The 21,785-nt window shown below is 33.8% G+C and overlaps 3 protein-coding genes across 5 annotated transcripts in view; all 3 read left to right on the forward strand.

Moving 5' to 3' along the window:
- The first annotated feature begins 3,140 nt into the window (after positions 1 to 3,140).
- On the forward strand, positions 3,141 to 7,269 carry LOC112522790 (ras-related protein RABA3-like). The gene is made up of 2 exons (XM_025132097.1): positions 3,141 to 3,439; positions 6,685 to 7,269. The coding sequence occupies exons 1-2, from the start codon at positions 3,141 to 3,143 to the stop codon at positions 7,136 to 7,138; spliced, it is 753 nt and encodes a 250-aa protein (XP_024987865.1). The 3' UTR covers positions 7,139 to 7,269.
- Positions 7,270 to 7,542: 273 nt separating this feature from the next.
- On the forward strand, positions 7,543 to 9,477 carry LOC112523523. 2 transcript variants are annotated; one of them, XM_025133150.1, is made up of 6 exons: positions 7,543 to 7,584; positions 7,677 to 7,713; positions 7,810 to 7,908; positions 8,005 to 8,435; positions 8,548 to 8,686; positions 9,257 to 9,477. In XM_025133150.1, the coding sequence occupies exons 1-5, from the start codon at positions 7,579 to 7,581 to the stop codon at positions 8,656 to 8,658; spliced, it is 684 nt and encodes a 227-aa protein (XP_024988918.1). In that variant the 5' UTR covers positions 7,543 to 7,578; the 3' UTR covers positions 8,659 to 8,686; positions 9,257 to 9,477. The 2 variants fall into 2 exon arrangements, with proteins under 2 accessions (XP_024988918.1, XP_024988917.1); XM_025133149.1 differs by having other exon boundaries at positions 7,810 to 8,435.
- Positions 9,478 to 16,568: 7,091 nt separating this feature from the next.
- The window catches only part of LOC112522371 (calcium homeostasis endoplasmic reticulum protein), a 6,698-nt gene continuing 1,481 nt past the window's right edge, over positions 16,569 to 21,785 (forward strand). Inside the window, exons 1-4 of one of the 2 annotated variants that reach the window (XM_025131461.1) lie at positions 16,569 to 16,654; positions 16,736 to 16,815; positions 18,504 to 19,576; positions 21,507 to 21,781. In XM_025131461.1, the coding sequence (XP_024987229.1) occupies positions 18,537 to 19,576; positions 21,507 to 21,781 (1,315 nt within the window). In that variant the 5' untranslated portion in view covers positions 16,569 to 16,654; positions 16,736 to 16,815; positions 18,504 to 18,536. The other variant, XM_025131462.1, reaches the window with a different exon arrangement.

A 21,785-nucleotide genomic window follows, 5' to 3' on the forward strand; every position in this document is an offset into this window, starting at 1 on the left:
TTATCCTAATTATATTTTAAATTTTTTATATTTAAAATGAGATGTTTATCCTGTATTTGATTGTGTTTATCTGCAGTTAGTTACACGAATTCAGTTATGGGATGAAATCGGATAGGGATGAAATCGGATAGGGATGAAATTGTTTAGGGATGAACGGGTTTAAGATTTTTAAGAGTTTAAGAGTTTTTAAGAGTTTTAGCCAAATGCTTTATAATATAGTATAGATATATATATATATATATAATTATTGTACTTTTTAGTTAATTAAATGATAATTTTACTTTTTCTTTTTTCAATCTACTGTTACAAATTTCTTTATTATAACATTGTATTTTCAGTTTTTTTTATTATAGTATTATATTTTTAAAATATTTTTTATTAGGACATTGTATTTTCAAAAATTTATTAATTATAACATTGAGTAACCTATTACCTTTTGAACAAGTTTTTGTTGTTGATGTATCAAATTTAAAATGATATGGAAGCCACATAGGATAACTTGTTATACATGAGAAATGTACGAAATAACAACTTAACTTTACAAATTTCTTATTATAGTATTGTACTTTCAGTTTTTCTTATTACAACAATATATTTTCAAAATAATTTTTATTAGCGCATTGTATTTTAAAAAATTTACCCGTTATAACATTGGGTACACGAAGCGTGACGGGTTCACAAATGGATGCTAAAAAGGTAATGTAAAATCTTCGAGTTTCATGCTAATTTTGTATATTAATTGCATACTAATTTGAACATGAACCATTTCAAGTGAAATCACGATCAAAGCTAATCTCGAAAAAAATAAGGCCAATTGAAAGAACAACTTTGAACAACCTACGAAAAAATACGGTTAAAAAGGATAGAAAATGTAGTAATTGTGACAAGACGGTTCTACTTGATTAAATATCATTGTTAGACGAATGTGAATATGATGGTTTTTTTTTAAAATATGTTCCACTTGTTTAATTTTTGGCATTACAAAGTAAGCTATGATATTTACGATGAACTTGATGAACGAATGGTTTTTAATGAATATTTCGTGAAATGATTATCTTTTATAAACATGTTTAATTTCTAATATTGTATTTTTTAGTAAACATATTTTATTAAATTTAAAATGTTAAAATGATAAAAATATTAAAAATTAAATGTCCAATGCTATAATAAAAATTAGTGATGTTATAATAAAGTAATTTTGAATGTACAGTGCTATAATAAGAAATGTCATGTCAACATTATTGTACATGTGGATAGCCTACGTGGACGATGGGGTGACAAAGAAACGTGGTATAATGGGTAAATTTAATTTAAAAGATTACTCAATGCTATAACAGGTAAATTTTTAAAAAATACGATACCCTAATAAAAAATATTTTGAAAGTACATTATTGTAATAAAAAAAAATGAAAATACAATGCTATAATAAGAAAATTTGTAAAAGTGCATAACTATATCACGCATTTCGCCCTTAAACAAAGAGAAGGTACATGAAAACAAAAACTAAGAATTCGATAAGGAGCAAACGAGCGCCTAACTAAAAGAAAGCTAAACCACAAAGAATAAACCTGCCACAAAACTAAAGCGGAAACAACGAAATCAAAACCACAGCCAATCGAACGACAACGAAATCAACCAAAGCTAACAACCACATTCACTTTTACTTTAAATAATAATAAAGAGAAAAATTTCTGTCTCATAATTATGGGTAGAACGGGAAATAGATATTTAGTTATGAAAGTGGATATTATTTTAGAATAAGTAAAAATGTAAAAATTAATTTTGCAAAAGATAGAATATATGAATTTTTTACATTATTTAAAATAAAAATACATTTATATATGAAAACAAGGGAAAAGTCTAAAAAACCCAATGGACTTTAGTGTTTGAAATGATTAAGTCCTTGAATAATTTTTTGGAACAAATAAGTCATCGAACATTTTTAAACATGTTAAATAACTTCTTGAATATTCTAAAACCTGTTAGATACATCCTTATGACCTATACAACTGGTTAATGAGGTAAAATAATGGAAAAAGTCTGAAAAAAAATTCAATGAACATTCATATTTTGAACGATTAGGTTCCTAAACATTTTTTGAATCAAAAAGTATTTAGATCTATAAAATTAAACAAATATAACAAAAAAGTACTTACATTAACAAAAAAATAATTACATTTAAAAAATATTTTTGATAAAATTTATTTTAATTAAAATTAATATATATTAAGTCAATGATTATTTTTAAATCTTTTTTTTTAATTTGAAAAATCACTGACATAATATCTTTTATTTTTAATTAAAATAATTTTCATTAATAATATTTTTTAAATGCAAGTATTTTTTTTATTTTATATAATGTAAAAACTTTTTGGGTTCAAAAAATGTTTGGGGATTTTATCGCTCAAAATATGAATGTTCATTGTTTTTTTTTCTTCATGATTTTAATACGTTAATTAGTTTTATAGGTTATAAGAATATATATAACAGGTTTTAGAAAGTCTAAGAAGTTGTTTAACAAGTTTTAAAATATTCAAGGACTTATTTGTTCTAAAAAATTAATCAAAGATTTAATCATTGTAAATACTAAAGTCCATTGGTTTTTTAGACTTTTCCCTAAAAACAAATATCATTTTATAACATAATGCAATAAATATTTGTAGTTCAAAAAGCACAGGAGAAGTCATTTTCCTATTTACTACGGAGTGCTTCATGGATGTTGTATCGACACACACACACAGAGAGACATATATACCACATTAAATAATTTTAATATTAAAAAAATAGTAATTGAAGTCATTAAGTATATACTTATTTATTGTGAAATAAAAAACAGAAATGATTAAGGATCGGGGTCCGATGTGGTTGTCAAAGCAAAAAAGCTGGTAATCCCTTTAAGCTTTATTAATAATAAAGATAATGAAATTGGCAAAAGGGGCATTCGTCACTTGATGATGATGGCGGCCATTTCGCCTGAATTTCGGATATAAACATCCCACTACTCCTTCACAAACTGTCTTCCCCTTAAAAACACACACACACACACACACACACTTTCCTGCTCCAATAATACACACACACACACACACACAGTTATTTCTTTATATATATATAGTTGTGGTTGGAATTTGGGGGAGATCATGAATGCAGAGATGAATGGTAATGGTAGTGGTAGTGGTGGTGGTGTGGTGGTGGAGGAGGGGAAGAAGAAGGTGGTGGTGGTGGTGAGGAATGGTGATGAGAAGATAGATTATGTTTATAAGGTGGTGGTGATCGGTGATTCAGCGGTGGGGAAGACGCAGGTGCTGTCCAGATTCACCAGAAATGAGTTTTGTTTTGATTCCAAATCCACCATTGGAGTTGAATTCCAGACTAGAACTCTCACCATTCACTCTAAGCTTATCAAGGCTCAGATCTGGGATACTGCTGGTCAAGAAAGGTACCCACCCACATATATCTCTCTTACATTTTCCATTTCATTCTTATCTCTACTACCATCTGATATGAAATTAAGAGTTCGTTTGAGATTGTTTATTGACTTATTCCACTGTAACATCGGTAATAAGCATTTTTGAGTGTTTAGATAAACAGCTTATACCGGTGTCATACCGGTAATAAAAAGTTTTTGAAGAAGTATAATCATTTTAACTTATAATAAGTTGATAAATACTTTTATAGAAAAAACATAAGTTGTTTTAAATAAGCAATCCCAAACACTCGCTGAATCAATACATCTTATTCATAAGTAATATGGAACAAAACCAGTGTATCTAATTCAAAATCAGGGTTTGGTATAATACAAAAACTAAGATATATATATATATATATATATATATGTAAAATGGTGAAAGGATATAATATGTAAAATGGTGAAAGGTTAGGAGTGAGATATGAAAAGAAGCAAAGCAACGGTTTGGACTTTGGAGCAGATGTCATAACTCATAAGGATATAACATGTAAAATGGTAAAAAGTGAAGGGTGAGATATGAAAAATGAAGAAAAGGACAAAAGGAGGGGTTGGAAATAATCATTGAATACAACTTTTTGTTGACCATTATTTCGGATATGTTTTAGCAAACATAAAAAACAATGTAATTTTGAGTAAATCTTTGGGCATAAAATACCAAAATATCAAATATCCGAAATATTGGTAACGATCGAAAACACCAAAATTAGCATATGAAATTGGGTCGAAATGGTAACTTCGATGGCTTAGTCGAGAGGCTTTTCTATTACTGATTATATGTTTCGTAACTCTGTTAATTAAAATAATCATATCAGTTATTTATAATTTGTTGATATATCAATTTATATATATTAAAAGAATAATAATTGAGCATTTAGTGTTTAAAATATTATTAGTTGTATGAGTGGAGTTGGCATTTGAATTGGCATGTGCATTTGCCTTTCATGCCATCCTGGTTAGGCCCCATTTGGATTACATTCTAATTATACAATACTACTTTAATACATTCATTTTTTTTTAACCTGGATAGCCAACCCGTTATGCGAGCTGATTAATTTCAGGATGACCACTGTTTTGTAAATAGTCCGGAGTCACCGCATTTAAACCTCCGTGACCACAAGATGATTTTTATTCCTCCTTGGATTTGAACCTGAAACCTCTTGGTGGTTTTGACCTTTAGAGCCAAGCTCAAACCAATCAGACACTACCTTTGTGGTTATTAAACAATTTTGATTTCAGTCCTTGTACTAATCATATCTTAATTTCATATTCACAAAAAACTTACCACATTTTGAGATAACATGTTACAAAATATCTGGTTTTTGACAAATTGACACAAAATAACCATTTGTTTTATAAAATCATTTTACGTATACGTTTTGTTACGTATTTAGCAGAATCATGTCAAAAGGTGTACCAATGTAAGATTTCGGACAATGCCCCCAAAATTTTTGATTGGGTCTAATATTATATATTTTAGCATGTACTCGATTTTTATACTTTTTCATTTTTAGCGTATGTTTTAGCTAAATCTCATCTTTCCCGTCATCTTATTTTAGCTCATCTGATAATTATAATCTCCCAGTTTCTTTCCTTTTCTACTAGATTTGATGATTCACCTGATTCTCGATTACGACTGCGAATCTATAGTCCCTTCACCTTAGGTCTCTAATTTAAAGATTAAACTCTCTTAATCAGTTAGCCTCGTTCATTTTTTTTTTTTTTTTCTGATGGCTAATTTTATGATTGAAACACCGAACATATTTCTATTTCTTGTTGTCTGCTTCTTGCTTTCTTCTTCAACAAACAACCTCACCTGCAATTTCCATCGACTTCATTTATGTGATGATGCTAGTCATTATTGTTCAGAGCATTATATAACCCTTAGATAAAACGCAAATGGTGGAGAGTTGAGGAGAATTTGGCCCTAGAAATGAGCAAGGGTTTCATGAGAACTTGAGGTAAACAACAATCGGTAAACTCGTATACGCTAATCTTTAAAATTAATAACTTATTGGAGAAAGTTGACTATGACGAACCGATTGAAGGTTTGTTCAAATGTTTAGAAAAACAATTCTGTAAGTGAATTTTGTACACTACTTCATTATTAAAAGACATTTTTGTTGTTTTTATTTGTAAGATTTTTAATACTAAAAGGGTACTCGCGCAATGCAGCGAGATATATCTCGATTTTAATGTTCTATTTTGTTCTTTGTCTTTGTCGATGTTATAATACAATTTTTTATGTGTCTTTAAGAAAACAATAATGATTTTCTTTTTGAATAAAATATAAATTTGAAGATATCATAAAAATTTGAAAAAAAATATATATCAATGTTAGCATCAAATCAACTATTTAAAAGTTCTCATTTTTTTTATGTAATTTCTTTATTTTTTTATTATAATTTAATTTAAGTTTAATAATGAAATAATTTATTTTTTGTTTAATAATATAATATTTTATAAATATAATAATCAAATATTCTATTAGAGCTAAATGATTGTCCTAATTATATTTTAGATTTTTTATATTTAAAATGAGATGCTTATCATGTATTTGATTATGTTTATCTGCAGTTAGTTACACGAATTCAAATATAGAACTTTAATAAGTTGTACTTATGCACAATTTACTTGTAATCTTGAGTTGTAAGTAACATGTATTAATAAACAGTACTTTATGCATAAAAAAATTTTAAAAGTTTTTGTCAAATACTTTATATTATAGTATAGATAATATATAATGTGAATTTTTATATTTTGTTTTGATACAAATGTAACGAAATCTTTAAAAAAAATTAGAACGACCCCGAAATTTAGCAAAATTGTTCCACAAAAATGCAATTCTTCCCTTCGTAAATTGGGTCCGAGAACACTAATTTTTCTCTCACAAATGAGATTCCAAAAATTAGGGTTTTCCATAATGGGTTTACAAAACGCAAGAAAACCGACAAAAAGACTTTGTATTTTGGGAGATTTAAGTTCATTCGAGTTCTGCAAAGACTATTGAAGATTTTCTTTGACTATTATTCAAAACCTTTGAGATTAGTTGATGTACATGTAAGCGAGCCTTGATACCCACGGTTAAACCCGATAAAAAGGGCTTTGTGATTTTTTTTATTAAACCAGTAATTATTTTGTGCCGATTTACAAAAAAGACTGCACTAATTATGAGTTCATTCATTTTGAGATGATTAACAAAAACTTGTTGGTAATAGATATCGAGCAGTAACAAGTGCATACTACAGAGGAGCATTGGGGGCAATGCTGGTGTACGATATCACCAAGCGACAGTCATTCGATCACGTAGCAAGATGGGTGGAAGAGCTCCGAGCCCACGCCGATAGCTCCATCGTCATTGCTTTGATCGGAAACAAAGCCGATCTTGAAGATAAGAGAGCCGTTCCATCGGAAGACGCCATTGAATTTGCAGAGAATCAAGGTTTATACTTCTTCGAAACCTCCGCCCTCACCGGCGACAATGTGGAAGCTGCCTTCTTTAAGCTCCTAGAAGAAATCTTTTCGGTGGTTTCCAAGAAAACCTTAATGGATCAAGATGTTGCTAAATCCAGCCCTGATTGTCTGACGCTTAAAGGGTTAAAGATCGACATTAATGGAGGACCTGAATTGGAGATCAGTGAGATGAAGAAACTGTCTTCTTGTTCTTGTTGAATCCCATCTTTTATGGAACATATGTTTCACCTAATTCACATGTTCAAGTCATTGATTCGCTATATATACATATTATTCGTTTTAACCTGTATATCAGAAGCCCTCTTCTGCTTCATTTTTCCACATTTAAGTAAATACAGCATATGGGTATTGTTCTAATCGATGGAGCTAATGAGAAAGAGGTAATAATGTTGGGTAAATTGGAAAGAAACAAGAGAAAAAAGCAAACGTGGACGTGTCATCATATAAAGCTCCCATCATGTTAGCCCCCCCTCTCACTCTGGCCCATATTTTGATCTTTTTTACCTAAACCCTATAATTATCGTCTGTTTGTCGCCAGCAAACACACGTAAAACACAGTGGGTATTTCTGTATGATGTTTATAAAACTTAAAACTGCAATCAAGTTTTATATAAGCTCTTGTATCAAGAAAGAAGAAAATGAAGGTATTTAATGGTTAATGTTAACAGTAATTACTCCTGTTAATTATGTTTGTGAATCTTGATGAATATTCATTTCACATTTCATCAATCCACAGATCTTCAGTTGGATTCATCGTAGATTTCATCAAAAAGGTGTGAATTGTGATCCGTTTTGTTACTATCTGTTCCTTTTCATTTGTTATAACTTTGTAATGGGTGTATATGTATATTATATATATATATAAGCAGATGGAGGAAGCCAAGATTTCAAGAAAGGTGATCATAATGAGAAGGTAGCACTGCTTGAAAAAGAAGATTTGGGCAGTGCATGTGATGGCTGGAAAGAAGGTATTCTTGTTATTGGTACATTTGGGATTGATCTTTTCAAAGATTTAAACCCTAAAGATGATGGGAATCAAGTACTGTTTTTTGGTGATCATGAAGACCAAGAGGAGGAGAAGGAGGAGGATCAAGAAGGAGAAATGGAATGTCCATTGGTTCTAAAAGCTTCTAATCATGGGTTTGATCAGAAACAAGATCCTGATGAAGCTGCTAAACCTAACAATGGTGGAGGATATGTTAAAGATTCAGTGGATTTGGATATGGAAATATTGAAGAAGATTAAGAAGCGTGGAGAGAGAATCACTCTTGCTGACTTGCTTTGGGCCGACTCCGAAAACAACTTGTTGAAGAACAACAAGTTATCTGATGATGATCATCATAATAAGGTGATCAAAGTCCCCACTGTTAGTAGTGAATCCATCAAGAAACATGATGCACATGACGATGATCATGATGGGTGTTTGATCTCAAAGAAAAAGAAGAAGCTCCCTAAAGATGATTCAGCTGATCACCCAATCAAGAAAACAAAACGAGTAAGCTTCTCTCTCATCTTTCACTCATTCTGAGTTAGGGTTTTCTGCATCTTTTGTTACTAATTATTGAAAACTTGTAATGTGGGTTAATTGCTGCCATTTATGTTTAAAGTTGATGAGAAAGATGTTGAAGAAGAAGAAGATCCATCCAGATATCGGGATCCAAAAGATGGAGACTGCAGATTTCATCTATCAACAAATGGATCATGTACATGCTACCTGATGAGTTCATCGAGCCTTCAAAACCCGTGGTACTAATTTCTCTTAATCATCAATCTTCGGTCCAGACTTGTATTCTGTAAAAATATGTGAAACCCTATTAAATTATCCTTCAAAAGAGCTCCTAAGGAAGACAACATATATATGTCGAAGAAAAATGGTTCAAGTGTAGCTGATGTAGGACTCAAATATGCCTCATCCAACAGAGGCTAGATGGGTCCAAATTAGAATGGTATTGACTCTGATACCATGTAAGAATATGTGGAACCCCATTAAATTACTCTCCAAAAGAGTTTTTGAAAAAAAAAATAGATGATCTATTTAACATATATCGGAAATAAATGATCCAATTATTAATTAACGAACTCCAATAGTACCAATGAGAATTTTATCTCATGATGAAGAAAGAATCCAATTAGAAAGGGCCAATTTGTGTCACATGCCTCTTGATCATATCATATCCACTTCAAAAGATGAACATATATCAAAAGGTTACTGTAGCTGGATGGATAGATGGAGGCATATTATCTACAGTTTCAACTACCAAACCTTTTTGTCAAAAGGTTGTGTGCTAACTATATGTTTTCTTTGTCTTGATGCAGGTATTTCTACTGTGTTCGCAATTATCCGTCTTACGTGTCGATTGTTTTCCCTTTCTTGTATTTGTTAATTGTTGTTTTATAGTATTTATGGTCGAACTATATATGTAAGATGGTGTTTCTCATGTTATTAACTTCCATCAAACACTCGAAAATTTATTATGTTTTCAGCATCGATAGTTAGTTTTTGATTCAGTTACCAGTTTCAGAAGTACTGTAAAACTTTCCACGAGATATAGATGTCATTTGGTTGCTATAATTTTTTTTACTGAATTGACCAATCTTGGTACGGTGAGTTGATTCATCTTATATGGTCGTTAATATCGCATATGCATGTGTTGTAACTGTTGCGATTGATCGTTTCTTACAGAACCTCTTCCGTGTATATCATTGAAGTTGTGACAAAAGTTCAAGGCGTAAAGTGTAATTAAATGAATTATTTAGAAGAGTTACAAATTTTTTTATAGCAACAAAATATGAATTATATAGAAGAGTTACAATTTTTTATTTTATTTTGAGTTATAAGAAATATAACGGTGGGGTCTTAAGAATATTCCTATAAACTCAACCTCATATCTTCTTAGATTGATATAACATTCTTTGATTAGAAATTCTCTTACGTATTTTTGGATGATGGTTCTTTGGTGTGGGCTAGGCTTTCTTTTATTTGGAATTCCGGGAGCACAAAGTGTATTTCAAGGAACCTCCTTTAGACTGGATTTGTTTTTTTTTGTTTTTTTTTTTTTTGACATTGCACTGATTTCATTTCGCTAGCTTTCTGCTAGCGCTAATAAGGGTTTCAAGTGGGGCGGACCGCCTAATGGGCCTATAGGGGCCCTGGCCCCTGTGATTTTTTTCCCAAGTAGCCTTCAATAGTGTAGTCCATTAGCTTCTAGAACACAGAAAATTTCAACCGGCCCCCCCTTCCAATCCCGAGAGGCGAGAGCGACCACTGCAGCCTATGGAGTGTGGAGGACGAGGACTCGAGGAGCGTACTGCGCACGTCTGATCGACAGAAGCGAGAGCGCAGCGAGCCAACGACCAGCGTAGACGGCGGGCGGAGGCGGAGGCGGCACTTGGCGGTCGACGGCCAGCGCCCAGCCGGCCACGGTAAGTCCGTCCTTCTCTTCTCTCATTCTCTACTGACTGTTGCTTGCTGCACTTCTGCTACTGCTTGCTGCTAATGACAGGGAACACAAATGTGAAATGTTGGACCTTTTGTTTTGAAATCTAAACCCAAAAGTGGTGATTTACTGATTTAGGTGATTATTAGGTCTAAATTTATGACTTTATGTGGTGATTTAATGGTTATGTGGCTGAAATTGGTTATTTAGATATGCCTTTGGTTTGGTATTTGCAATCATATATATGTGGAAATTAAGGTCATTCTTGTACACAGTTAACAATTCACTGGTTTGTTCTTTGGTTTGTTCTTTTGGTACAAAATTTGGTTAATAGTAATTCAAATGTTGTATGTCAATTAGCTGATTTATTAGGTCTAAATTTATGTGGAAATTAAAGTCTAAACTCTAAATTTAGGTGATTTAGGTGTATGCCAATATGAATTGAAATCATACAATCTAACACTAAAACTGCTATGTAGATAAAGATGAAAACTCAACCTACCATTCATGGGTTTTTTAAAAGAAAGCATGCTAGTTCTTCTTCTTAAGATCCTGAAGAAACAACAAATGTAGATAATACCCCTGCATCTAGTATTACGCCTATTGAAAACCCTTGCAAAAAAACTCAAATTGAAAGTAATGATATTGATCTGGGTACACTAGAACGAGACCCTGCTTTGCGTCATCAAATTTATGATTATCCTATCAATCAACAAGATACAATTCGACAAGCTTACATGAATCTTGGTCCTCTTCAACCTACACTTTCTATGTTTCCAAAATATGGACTAGAAAGTCATAGACGTAGCTTTCAAGCTTCTTGGTATAAGTTACATCCTTGGATTTCAGTGATCATGAGAAAACAATTCTGAAAATGCAACTTCAACATTATGCTATTGATGTCGTTCAACATGTAGATTATAAGCAATTGACATCTCTTGCAGAATTGGGTCAATGGTTGGTAAGGACTAGAAGAGAAACCACTTTTGATCTTATTTATCGATTAATAAGTCTATTACTTACTCTTCCAGTTTCTACCGCGACAACCGAGATATCGTTTTCAGCAATGAATATTGTGAAAACAAGAATACGGAATAAAATGGATGATGAGTTTCTAAATGACTCGTTACTTTTGTTCATCGAAAGGGAAGTAGCTGAAAAGATTAGTTTGGAGGAAATTGTGGAAGAGTTCAAGGTCGCGAAAGATAGACGGGTTCCACTTTGATTGGCGATGTTTGACATGTTTATATTTAACGTTTAGTTTTAAAGTTTTACTATGTTATAACTTTGGATAATGTATTTTTGGTACCTTTGAAATATATAATATACTAGTTCCGGCCCCTACGGTTAGAAAGTTTGTGTTCCGCCCCTGTTTCAACTGTTTTTGAATGAATTGATGTTACACCCGGGTGGTTAGTTGGGTTCTTTTGCCTTGCTGCCGATCCGTTTTCTGTTACTCGTAGTTTAATTTTGTCTTTTGTTAGTTGTCGTGCTCTCTTTGTTCGTCTATTTATGCTTCTTGTAGTAGTAGTACTCTCATTCTTTAATATACTTGTAACGTACTCACACACAACGCAACACAAATCATTTCGATTATGATGCCGAGAATCCAAAACGACTATGTCGTCTCGAGTTTTATTTTATCTTTCGTCCCTTTCGATACTATTTTTTTAGCAACAACCAAATTTTCATAAAAGCTGGCAAGCAGGTAGAAAAAACAACACATTACAACGACCTGAAAACAGTCAACATGATAGGAACCTCCAGAATAATGGATCTCTTGCACTTCTCTTGTACCCAACCAAAACCCAACTATAAGACTTTTACACAATTTGATCAATTATTGAATCCTTACGAGGGGGAAGACAATTAAAAATAAATCTATTCTGAAACACCACGATATGTAGCATCCAATGAAAATCACCCTTCCAAAGTTGTCTTAACATCCCCATGTTGGTTTTATAGCTCTGATGTCACCGATCATTGTCCTCCATCAACTTGTAAGCAGAAAAGAGGGAAGACCACTATTGCTCAAAAAACCGTCAGACCTCCGAAGCCACTTCGCAGTCGAACATCAAATGCCTAGAGGTTTCGATATCTGACACACATATCAGACATAACGCTGAATCAATATCTATCTTCCTCTTTTCTTCTCATTTTCTTTCACCAACTCATTCTTTTCTCTCTCATTTTCGGTCCAAGCATTTTTATTCCACCTTAATCGATTTCGTCAAAGAGGTTTTTGAGATCAACGCTAGATATTCAAAGCTTGGGGACCCAAAATAAAGATCACCATCTTTTCCGACCATATTTTCACCATCGTTGACTTGGTTTTAGGGTTCTTCTCCTAAAGGCCTTTTTGGTCGATTTTCTTGAGAATCCTGAAGATTTTGCTTGTAGTTCGAAGTTCTTGAAGATAGATATTCAAAGCTTGTGGATCCAAAGTCAAGATCTTCATCTTCTTCCTCATCATTTCCACCATTGTTGACCTAGTTTTGGGTTTTCTCCAAAAACCAAACTGTAAGTTCATCTTAACTTTCCAAGGTTTTATTCTTGTTAAAACCTTCAGTTTAACCTCCTAGAACATCCTTGTTGATATATCTTTCATATTTTGAAGTTTTGACCAATTTTAGGTATTTTGAGCGATTAATTAAAGGATTTGACTAAGGTTTGTTATGAATATGAGTTTGGGGTTACTTTTGGTTGTGACCCAGATAAAGTTTCAAGAGGTAGATGTTGTTGGATCCAAAGCCTTCACCATTTTGGAAACTAAAGATGTATTTGGAACCTAGGTTTAACCTTAGCAAGGTGAGTTCAAGTTGCTTTATGAAAACTTTGTACATGCCAAAAATATTTATTTTGGAATCTTAAAGTGTTTACCTTGATATTTATCAAATATGTTAATTATTTGACGAAGTTTGTGTATATGGTACTTTTGGTTTAACACATCTTGAAAAAACGCATATATTTAGGATATTTGAGTATTTTGATAAATGGATCATAAAAGTGTTATTTTGATGATTTATCCCTCTTATGGGATTATTTGTGGCTTATACACCTTTGGTATTTTGATTTATAAATCATTCGAGAATTACAAATGGTTGAGTTGTTGGGCAGATTTTGAGTGGCATTACTTATTTGGAAGTATTTTATTGAAGTTATGGTGTATTTTGGGATTTTGTCTAACCTTTGAATTGATAAAAAGGGAATTCAAATCTTTTGAGCATAAGATGTATAAACTTTAGTGGTTTATACCGACTTTTATTGAATGTTCAATTGCATTGTTGAGTTAATGACTCGGTTTTGACTCAGATGAGTCATGAAGACATTTGCCCATTTTTATTTTCTATATGTTAAGCTTGGGACATGATATGCATTTATTGCATTTTTATTGAAGCCCCCAATTCCAAAGAAAAACCACAAATTGACTCCAAAATTGATTTAATAACTTTCGCCCATGGGGAGTTAAGGTCGCTCTTGAATTTCGAGACCGATTTTGCGAAAAGGGATAAATTAAAAGCGAATAAACTTCCAAATATCAAGACTTCCATTTTTCTTGTCTCTAAGCACGGTTCTCCAGTTAATCCAAGCCATTATTATTATTATTATCATCTTCCAATCTCCAAAAGAAGTTTCTTCTTAGTTTCTCCAAGGAGTCGATCACCCTTTTGGGAGCTTTGAAAATCAAAAGGTAGTACACTGCGATGCTACCGAGCACTGCTTCAGTCAACACCCGTCTCCCTCTGAACGATGGAGTTTTAACCTTCCATCTATTTAGTCTCTTTTGGAAACTCTCTATAATCAAATCCCACGCTTTAACCCTAGACATTTTTGTACCCAACGAAACCCCCAAGATATTTACTTGGAAATTTCCAAACCTTACAGTTAAGTTCTCCAACAACTTTGTTAACAACATTCTCTCCCACACTCACACTGAAAAAATTGCTTTTAGCTAAATTTAGACGAAGATCCGAAGCACAGAAGAAGTACCTTAGAATACACAATATATTCCTCCCTTCTTCGATAGACCATTCATTAATGCAAAACGCATCATCCGCATAAAGTAAATGAGATATGTTAAAATTATAAGAACCGATCTCCAAACCTTTTATCAACTTAATATTACTGGCTTCCGTCATAAGCGCGTGAAATCCTTCCATGTCAATGATGAAGAGAATAGGCGACAACAGATCCCCTTTGACGAAGACCTCTCCTTAACCGAAATTCCGTGGTTGGGGATCCATTAACTAAAATCGAGGTTGTGGTTAAACAAAGACCAGCCTTCACCTATCTCCCCCACTTCCTCATGAAACCGGTAACCTCCATCATCGCATCCATATACCTCCAATCCACCGAATCATACGTCTTCCTGAAATTTTTTAGTTTGTTGTGAAATTAAATCAAAAAATCAAATGATATATAAATTCAAAGTTTATATGTTCCATTGGTTAAAGATTTTGAAATAAAATAGTTCGATTCTAACCCATATTATTTGTTGTTCTTGCTATTAAAACAAACTAATTCGTAGTTATTCATGATGTATATTATGATTAAATCAAAAAATATTCAATAGTAAACTCATTTTAAAAGTATTGACGTGATGATTATAATAGTATAATTTGTAAAAAAAGAAACATATAACATTTTAATTAATATACCATTATTTATGTTAATACGATAAATACATAAAATTAAAAATTAAAAAAAGTTAAAAGATATAAAATATATTAAACCACTAATTATAAGAGGATAAAGTGTAATTTAGAAATTAAAAATGATTTGACTTTTAATATATAAAAGATTGTGGGAGATGGTGACTTGTGAGCTTTAACATGTTGCGTATTATGCTTAATTAATTGTACATCTTAAAAATTCAAAATAACCCTAACTCGTCTTTTTATAGAAGAGGTTTAAATTTGCTGCTTTTCAATTTTTTTCAATAAGCTAATTGTAAATTTGTAATCCTAGTTTTAAAGGCCGTTTATCAAATGTTTATCCGAGTAAGCGCTTACCAAAACACATTATATAATCGGATGAGTATGTTAAGGATCAAGAATCTTACCTGGTAAGTGAGGGCAATGACTGTTACCACGGTAAATGTTTACCGGATAAATTATTGTATACGATGGACTAAAATCTTATCCAATAAGTAAATGATAGTGTTAATTTTTGTCGATAAATATTTAAACACTTACAGTTGTGGGGTGAGATTAGGGGTGTTCAAAAAAACGGTTGGACCGCTCAAACCAGCCGAACCAAGTCAAACCAGACCGTTTTTGGCGGTTTGAGCGGTCTGGCGGTCCGGTCTGGTTTGGAAAATAGCAAAACCGGGCGGTCCGGTCCGGTCTGCGGTTTGGAAACTTTTTTGGGCGGTTTGGACCAAACCGACCGCCAAATACATACATACATATATATATATATATATATATATTTATTTATTTATTTATCTATTTTAATATTAGCAAGCACAACTTTTTTAACTTATTGACTATGACCCAAATTAACATAATCAAAATCGACGAYTAAAACCATTAAACCATTGAACATATCGACACATTTGATATTGACGGTCTCCAAAKTTTGAAATCCCTCAAAAACTCAATTAATCTATTGATCTTTCTAATYCATGGTTTGATTTCGGCGCACATTATCAAGACATCAACCAAGTGATTCAACCAACTTAGATTTGGMTTCTATTTTGTTTGGTCAAGACTTAAGAATTGAACTATTGAAGGTTGTAAAGTCGTGAATTTTGTTACTCAATACTYACAGTAGAGTTGTAATTTTGTTATTTTATTTGTTTTCTAATATGTTATATCTTTATACTTTAGATTGCCTCGACTTTGTACTCAAGAACTGCTTAATTATTACATTAATTTGATTAGATATTTTTTTGTTAAAATGGATACTTAATCTAAAATTCTAAATTATATATATATATATATATATATATATATAACCGGTCAGACCAGACCGCTTTTATTTGGTCTGGTTTGACCGGTCTGGGCACTTGATGTCAAACCGCTCGGTTTAAAAATTTTATAAACCGCCATTACGGTTTGGTCTGTGGTTTGAGGGGATAAACCGCCCAAACCGGACCGCGAACACCGCTAGGTGAGATAGTCAAAGTGGGAATGTAAATATATATAAGAAGAGGGATTTGTTTTGAAATATGATATAATCGGCCGTTACACAAACCCTATGATCTCCGATACCCGACCAAATTGGGGTCGCTTACTTCTGTAAACCCTCTCAATCTCTTGCAACCAAATCGACGGTGAGTGTCCATCTTTTTACCTGTTGCTTCTCTATCGTTGCTCCTTACTGTTACTTATCGAAATTGATGATGCTAATTTAGGTTGCTTCTTACTCTTGCTTCTTTAAATCGTTGCCTCTTACTCTTGCTTATCGAAATCGGCAGCAAGTTTTCGTTTGCAGGTACGTTTTCTGGTAGATTAGGTTTGTTTCTTTCTCTATTACTGGTTTTTGCTTTTCTTTTCTTGAAAATTACAGTTTATTTCCTCTGTTTTTTTTAATTTGTTGTGGTTGGTTTTGCTGTATTTTCTTGGTTGATGTTGGGGTTCTGTTGTTGTTGATATAAGATTTTGCTTTGCTGATCATTAGCTGCTGAAATATCTACTGGTTTTTGGTTTTCTATTGCGTTGTTGATATTATGTTGGTTTTTGTATTTGCTGTTGATTTCATGAATCTTCAATTACCACTTTTTATGTCATTGTAATGTTGGTCTTCAATAACACTCTGAATGAGTTTAAATGGATCTATTCCGGATAAGAGTTTAAATGAACCTTTAGATCCCAATTAATTGAAATGAAGTAAAAAAACAAATTGAACACGATTTTACACATATAAACCACTGTTCATTATCAATGGAAGTATTACACAACAAGTTTATTTGGTGCTAATGCCACAGCTAAATCGAAAACCTAAGTGCTGAGAACATGATAAAATCTGCGGGAAAAGAAATTTAGAATAATAAATAAATTTAGAAATGATGATGCTAAATTTCAAGCCAATCATGTTATATGCATGAATTAAAAATGATACAAACCAAAGGCATCAATACTCACTTGAGAGTAGAAATTAGGGCTTATAATACAGCCAAACATAGGAATAAGATCACTAGGGCTTATTGTCTGGGTAAATTGGGGAATATGGGGTTGGAGGGGACGAGGGGTGAAGATGGACGACAAATGAGAAGTAAGGTGTTCTCAGATTTATTTTGTTATCAGCAAATAGGTTTTTGATTTACCAATGTACATTTAGCATTGAATATACTTGTTCTCTAATAATTCCATTGATAAAAATCAACAGTTTACGTCTGTAAAATTGTGTTCTATTTGTTTCAAGTTATTTCAATTAGTTGGGGTCTAAAGGTTCATTTAAACTCATCTAGAGTTTGATTTTAGACTATGGCGTGGATATTTTATGTCTTGCTTCTTCTATTTAACATTGTCCTCTCACATCTGTACCACATTCTGGTAGGTCTCTGGTCAACAATTTGGATTCTTCAGTTTGTGGGTAGTCCATGTATTTTTAATTGATTATAAATAACTTCAAATGGTTTCAATTTGGTGATAAGATCTGAATCATGTAGATTTGTAATTAGTTTAGCCTTATTCTTTTCAAAGAGCTTTTGGGTCATGGCTATGCTGACTAGTGGATGACCACATTTTTGATAATGTGGGTTACAAAGCCCTAGGAGTGGTAAAACTACCAAGCACCTGCTGCACATATACAACAATTTTTTAAAGAGCTCTTGGTCATGGCTATGCTGACTAGTGGATGACCACATTTTTGATAATGTGTGCTACAAAGCCCTAGGAGTGGTAAAACTACCAAGCACCTGCTGCACATATACAATGAAGGGGGGCAACACTTGGAATGTTAGAAACATTAAGTTACAAAAAGGTGGGAAATGGACGGTTCGTTGCGATTAGCAGCCTATGTGTTAGAATTAGATGACAATGTACTTTTCTTTCAGGAACATGTTAGTGACTTAATCATCACAGGGGTTTCATGCATATATATTGCCATATCTTTGAGTTAGTCGCAAGTTATACTTTAATGTCATTTTCCTTCATTCTATGGGTTCTGTCTCATGTTAGGTGGTTTTCAAGGATACATCTTGTTGAAGATTGATGGATCGGCAGGGTCATGATTATGCAGCGGCTGCTGCCATGGCATTTGCACAGCAGCAACAACAAGCAGCTAATATACAGCAGCAGCAGCAGCAGCAGCCACCACCATTTGGTTTTCACCCACAACATCAGCAATTCCTACCTTCAGTTCATGGCCCTCCTTTTCTACCGCCACATCCTTCTATCCAACAATTTCCCCGCCATCCCCTCATGCAGCAGCCACAGATCCACCCTCATCCTCCATCCCATCTTCACCTTCTTCACCTTCCACAACAACAGCAACCACCCCCGAGTTTTCCTCCACACATGCCACCTCACCTAGGTCCTTCTCCATTCCATGGTCCATATGATGCGCCACCACCACCTGCACCTCCTCCTTCTGATCCCGAACAACAAAAGTGTATTGATAAACTTGTCGAGTATGCAGTCAAGAATGGCCCTGAATTTGAAGCCATGATTCGTGAAAAACAGCAAGATAATCCTGCTTATAGTTTCTTGTTTGGTGGTGAAGGCCATAGTTATTACCGGTACAAACTCTGGTTAGCTGCACGTCCCCCTGGTGGCATGTTCAACCCTCCTTTTCCTTCAGCTTCTGTTAATATGTTGCATCCTTCTAATGCTATGATGAACCAGTCGTCTTTGAATGCTCCACACTTAGCTTCTGGTCCTGGGGCATCTCCATCTGTGATTGGTGGGCATCAAATGCATCAACACCCTTATCCACCATACTATGAACAACAGCATCACCAGCATTCTCAGCCTTTTGTCGGTCATGGGCGTCCAGAATATGACCAGTCCTCCAGGACTTTCAAAGGTCTCTCTGGGCCACTTCCTTCTGATGTTGCTTCAGAGATGAATAATGTGCTCAACAGCCTCACAGGCACCAAAGAGTCAATCAAAGGCGCCAAAATGTGGTTCATGCAAAGGTCTCCATTTGCACCGGCTTTGGCTGAGGCACTTAGAGATAGGGTGTTTTCTCTGGATGACTCTGAAAGACAGTTGCATATAATTTACCTTGCCAATGACATCTTATTCGACAGGTATGATTAATATTTAGCATACATACTTTTGGTACCAACTCACACATCAAGCACCTTTCCTATGACGATTAAATATCCTCTCGGACTCTCGAGAGCACACACTATCTTATGTCAATGGTTGAATGGATGCATGCGTGAACTTCAGCTACTACAATTGTAAAGAAGTTATGTGAACTGTGAAAGTGTAGGGTCTATTGAAAAGAACTTGTGATGTGATTCCTTCTTCTGGAATTGTCATTAATATTCTGTACGTCACGGAATAAGTGTCCACAGTTCTATTTGGGTTTGTACCAGAATAACTGTCCACATTTCTACTTTAGTTTACCCCAAAATTCACAAGTCTATTGCTGCCCTCACTGATCTGTCCCAGCGGTAGAGGTGTGAGTGTAATTCGTACGAGCGAGGTTCCGGGTTCGAGTCTGGGCACCACTCTTCTGCCAATGGAATGTATGAACTGATTTACCTCCCCCATGATGACTGTGGGACCAGTGCAACGGGGGCGCCTCAGAGGGTGGCGTCTACCCATTTTTTTAATTTATTTGTAGTTTGTACTCTCCGTCCCAAAATAAATCTCCATTTCCACTATGAAAAATGCACACAGTTTTAAAAATATATAATTATTACACTTTTTATTTAATTAAATGGTAATTTTACCGTTAATAATAGAGGTATTATTGAATTTCTTCATCTTATAGTTAAGGGTAGAATTGGAAAGTAGACACTTGTTTTAGGACAAACTAAAATAGAAATATGGTCATTTATTTTGGGATGGAGGGAGTATCAAAATAAGTATGAACATTTCTACTTTTAACTTGTCCCAAAATAGGTGCCCACTTTCTAACGTATGTGTTTATTTTCCAATTCCATCCTTAATTATGAGATTAGAGATTTATCATTAAGGGTAAAATTGTCTTTTAGTTAATTAAAAAGTATAATAATATACACACTCCTCAAACTGTGTGCCTTTTCACCGTGGACATTTATTTTGGTATGGAGGCAGTATCTTAACCTGTACCAAATACAATGGTAAATGCAAATGCTTCTAAGATCTGACCCTGTAAAAGCCTTTCTTAACTCTTGGCCCCTAGTATCAAAACATTATTTGTATCCATAAGATATATATGTTATATGTTTTGGTGCTTAACTTACCCATAAGATAGATATGGGTTCCTTCAGAAACTTGCTTTATACACTCTGGAGGTGAATGTTAACGGTTTGAGGACGGATGGGTTTGACCTTGCTAAACCTTCATAGAGTTTGGTGGCAGCGAGTAAGAGGTGATGCTCAGGGGCCGTTTACCAAACACTTATCAGGTAAACGCTTACCGGGTCAATTACCTTACTGGGTGAGCATAGGAAGAACCGAGAATCATACCCGGTAAGAGGGAAAGCAAGGATCAAGAATCTTACCCAGTATGTGAAGGTGGTGACACTTACCCGGTAAGCACTTATCGGATGATAAATGCTTACCATCAATCCATTTGATGGACGGGAATGTTACACAATAAGGTAAGTGAGGGTGGTGACTCTTATCGTTAAGCGCTTACCCAATAAGCATTGGGTAAAACGGCCCCTTAGTGATCTTGATATGTGGTGCTTATAATACAATTGCGCATCATGCTTCACTAATGCTTACATACTGGTGAATCACACTGTTATACATGCAATTGAGAGAAACAGGGAGAAGTTAGTTTTTGGTTTTGTTTATTTTCTTCGATAATTTCATGTTGTGTTTAAGATTTTTGTTTACTTTTATATGAAATTAATTTGTATGTTATTATCAAAGCAGTTGTGCAGATGCGCCTTCTACTTAGTTGATTGTAGCAAAATCCACCAATAGACATGGGATAGTAATGGGATTTGAAAACTTACGAGTATATGTCAAGATTACATAAGCTTATGTGTGTATATTTTGTTATTGGAAACTGCAGCTTGCAGAGACGTGTCAATCCTCACGAAATCGACAATGAGGCACTTGCGTTTCGACATGTTTTAGGTTCCATGCTTGCACGAATTTACCACAACCCTCTAAACAAGGATGAAAATCAATCACGATTGCAGAAAATCCTACAGTTTTGGGCCTCCAAGGAAGTTTATGATCCTGATACTATACGCGTACTTGAGAATGAGATGCTGAATGGACCACCCGTCGGTTCTTTTCCAGCAAGTAAGAATGATACTGTCCCAGGTGATCCATCAGCCATTCCAGG

Source organism: Cynara cardunculus, assembly GCF_001531365.2.
Source record: "Cynara cardunculus var. scolymus isolate 2C chromosome LG 12, CcrdV1, whole genome shotgun sequence".
NCBI classification, from domain to species: domain Eukaryota; kingdom Viridiplantae; phylum Streptophyta; class Magnoliopsida; order Asterales; family Asteraceae; genus Cynara; species Cynara cardunculus.